This window comes from Procambarus clarkii, chromosome 83, assembly GCF_040958095.1.
Source record: "Procambarus clarkii isolate CNS0578487 chromosome 83, FALCON_Pclarkii_2.0, whole genome shotgun sequence".
In the NCBI taxonomy this organism is placed as follows: domain Eukaryota; kingdom Metazoa; phylum Arthropoda; class Malacostraca; order Decapoda; family Cambaridae; genus Procambarus; species Procambarus clarkii.
Window position 1 is genome coordinate 18,446,448 of NC_091232.1, and position 3,161 is coordinate 18,449,608.

General features: G+C 38.2%; 1 protein-coding gene across 1 annotated transcript; it reads right to left on the reverse strand.

Moving 5' to 3' along the window:
- Window positions 1-837: 837 nt before the first annotated feature.
- Window positions 838-2,637, reverse strand: LOC123752909 (uncharacterized). Its single transcript, XM_069316460.1, has 4 exons — window positions 2,525-2,637; window positions 1,619-1,739; window positions 1,370-1,441; window positions 838-1,103 (listed from the first exon to the last, which is right to left on the reverse strand). The coding sequence occupies exons 1-4, from the start codon at window positions 2,573-2,575 to the stop codon at window positions 838-840; spliced, it is 510 nt and encodes a 169-aa protein (XP_069172561.1). The 5' UTR covers window positions 2,576-2,637.
- Window positions 2,638-3,161: the final 524 nt, after the last annotated feature.

Below are 3,161 nucleotides of genomic sequence, written 5' to 3' on the forward strand. Positions count from 1 at the left end.
GGGGCAAGAACGAAGGCAGACCCCCCACCAGGTAGATAAACAAAAAGAAAAAGAAAACCCCGCAAGAGGACAGCGTACCCAAGCGGAACAGAGCCGGCCGCTATGATTGGTAAAGACTAGCTGCACAGTACCCTGCGCCCCACCAGTGCAAACACTGCCCCTTACTCTAAGGCGAACAAGGGAGACAGAACACCCGAGCACACAAAGAGCGGCCGAAAACCAAGCAGTAAACGGCCAAGCAGGGGCAGGACCCAAGGAACTTGTGGAAGGTGGCCCCATGCCCCAAGGGCAGTACTTACAGGGCACCTAGGGAAGGGAACCCTAGGCGCATGCAGCCCGAGTACTGAAGAATCACTCCCGGCTCACGCACCACCTAGGAAACAGACACCACACTCTAGGTACAGTGCTGAAACAACCACTGGAGCCGGAGCACATAACCATTGCCTATAGCATCAGCCGAAGAACTGATGGGTGGATAGCCGGCGTGGGAGGTCTGGGGCTCCCCCTTCCCCCTCCCGGGGAGGGGGGAGCTGCGCAGACAGCGGCGCGGTGACGTATGACGTCATACTAGTTTCCTTGTTTTCTGTTGAAGAGTTCTATCCACTAGTTCGGCTTAGGTAGCAATTTTCACCAGAATAGGGGTTTGTTTTGGAATACTTACCTTTCTGGATGCTTGACCCGGTCGATGGCAGACATAGAATGCTTCCAACCACACGGGGGTTTCTATAGGCCATTGCTCCCCTTGCCTCTCTGAGGGGGCCAGGTTCTGGCTCGTGGTCCCCGGTAGGCCCTAGAACTCCATACACATGACTGATGCCAAAGTCTGACATTAGCATATCAGCCGGTAAAGCTCCGGGGAGCCGACGGGGCTCTCCCCAGAAAATTACCTTCTGATAAGTTTGAACGTTGTGTTTGATTGATTTCAATAATCCTGCAGTAATTTTCTCCTTTTCCTTTATTGTTTGAAGGCTTCAGATAATTTAGGTCCTCAATATTTAAACTTCGCTTCATATATTCACATTTTTTCTGGAGAGCTGAGTTTATTTTCAAATATTCACGATGAAGGTTCTCTTTAGCTAAAATTGCTAGTGTCTGGAGACCTTCTGTTAAAAAAATATACATTCTCAATAGGATACATTATAACTGTAGCAAGAGAAGCTACATTAAATGTTTTGATGTAATTGTCTAAACCAATGATCAAAGTGATAGAAATTATAATGGGATGATGGATTTCAAGCCAATTATACTAGCATAGAAAAAAAATTCTGTTGCTATTGTTAAAACAAAGACTTACTGTATTACACAAGGTTGTAAACTTTGATATCAATGTATTATAAAGGTCATAATCAAATGATTTTATAAACAATACCATCATTATTGTCCGGAGTTATTCTTGGTACATCTGGTAAGTAAAGATAGTTTTCAGGAGCCAAGAACGAATCTGCCAAAAAAATATTGGACGTTGTACATTCCAATTTGTTACAATAGCCTAGTACTGCATACTAATACAAATTAAAAAACAAATTGGAAATAATAGCTAGGCTAACCTAACACATTGACATAACATAACACATCTTTATTTGTAATTTTGTCAAAAGCTGATTAAATGTTTTTTTACCTGCTAGTATGCTGGCTGGGGTCGATCTTCCAGGCATATTTATTCTACTGACTTGTGGTCTTAATGCTGCCGCAGTAAAAGGATTTGTGACAGACATTGTACTGCTTTCTGTATCATCTACCTATTACAAATACAAATACAATTATATATTCAGGTAAAGTACATACATACAAGGTAAGATACAAAAGTAGATGGATTTATAGATAGAGCTAGTACATACAATGCCTAAAGCCACTATTACGCAAAGTGTTTCGGGCAGGAAAAACACTAAGACTAAAACTTAATACTAAAAGAGATTAAAGTATAAATTGTGTTGAGAAAAAATAAGAAAAAAATGGAAAAAAAGGGAGGGGGGGGGGGGTGAAACATGGCAGAAAAAAAGTAAAATACAATTTGGTCAACAAACAGCACTGTTTTAAATAGAAGAGATGGGTTGACATTTTGTGGGTGAGGTAGGTTACATTGAGTTAATTAGGTAGTACTTAGTTTTTAACTTAAACTGGTTGGGAGAGGTACAGTCTTTAACATAATTGGGAAGGCCACATTCGAGGTCCCTTGATTTGTAAAGCATTTCTAGTTTAACTAAGTCGTACTCTTGGAATATCAAATAGGTATTTGTTTCTGGTGTAGTGCTCATGGGATCTGTTACAACCTTCTAGGAAGCTTATTATAAAAAACATAATTGATAAAAACAACATGCTGCATACTAAAAACGTATTGGAATGTGTATACCAATATGCAGTAAAATATATTCTTCCTACACATAACAAGCAAAACTTTAATACTGCAACAAGTTTTTGAAAATTATTTAACTAAACAGCAATGAAACATTTGCATTCTTTTCAATTAGTAAAATATTACATATGAAGGAATTATTTACATAAATGCCGAGAAAACTTTATATACCATGCCCAAATCTAGGATCTTCTTCTTCTTGATAGTAGGTGCAGTTTGCATGAAGGATTTGTTCTCCCGATGACTGCAAAATCTAGGATCACGTTTGTTATTGTTTTTGAACGAATGATCACATGTTTACATTCATTGCGATGAAACTAACAACTTTTAATTATATACAGCTTTTTATATCAACTGTTTTACTTAAATTATTTTCTGTTATAGGTTCTAAATATAACTAATATTTGCTTCTTTCTTATGCCATTTGTAATTAATGTCATAAAGCTTTATCATCTGAATGCACCAAACTGTGCCTTTTCATATTTCCAAACTGAAGTCGAACACCCGAAAATTAATATATCCATGAAAACTGAATCACGTCCTACTATTTGGAGAATTGTTAGTTCTTTTTCATACTAATATGTCTAATTTGTGTCATATAAGTATTCATCCCGATGGTTGGTAAATATTGGTGAAGCAGAAGGATAAAAGTCAAACATCTGTTAACTTTTCTTTTAAAGTACTGTATAGCTAGAAAATATCAAGGCAAACCTTCGACAATCTGCCGATTTCCTTTCCTCTTCAAGGCTACTATTGTTAGTGTCTGTCACTGTAAACCTATGTAAAATCGGATTTTTTTTTTCAACAA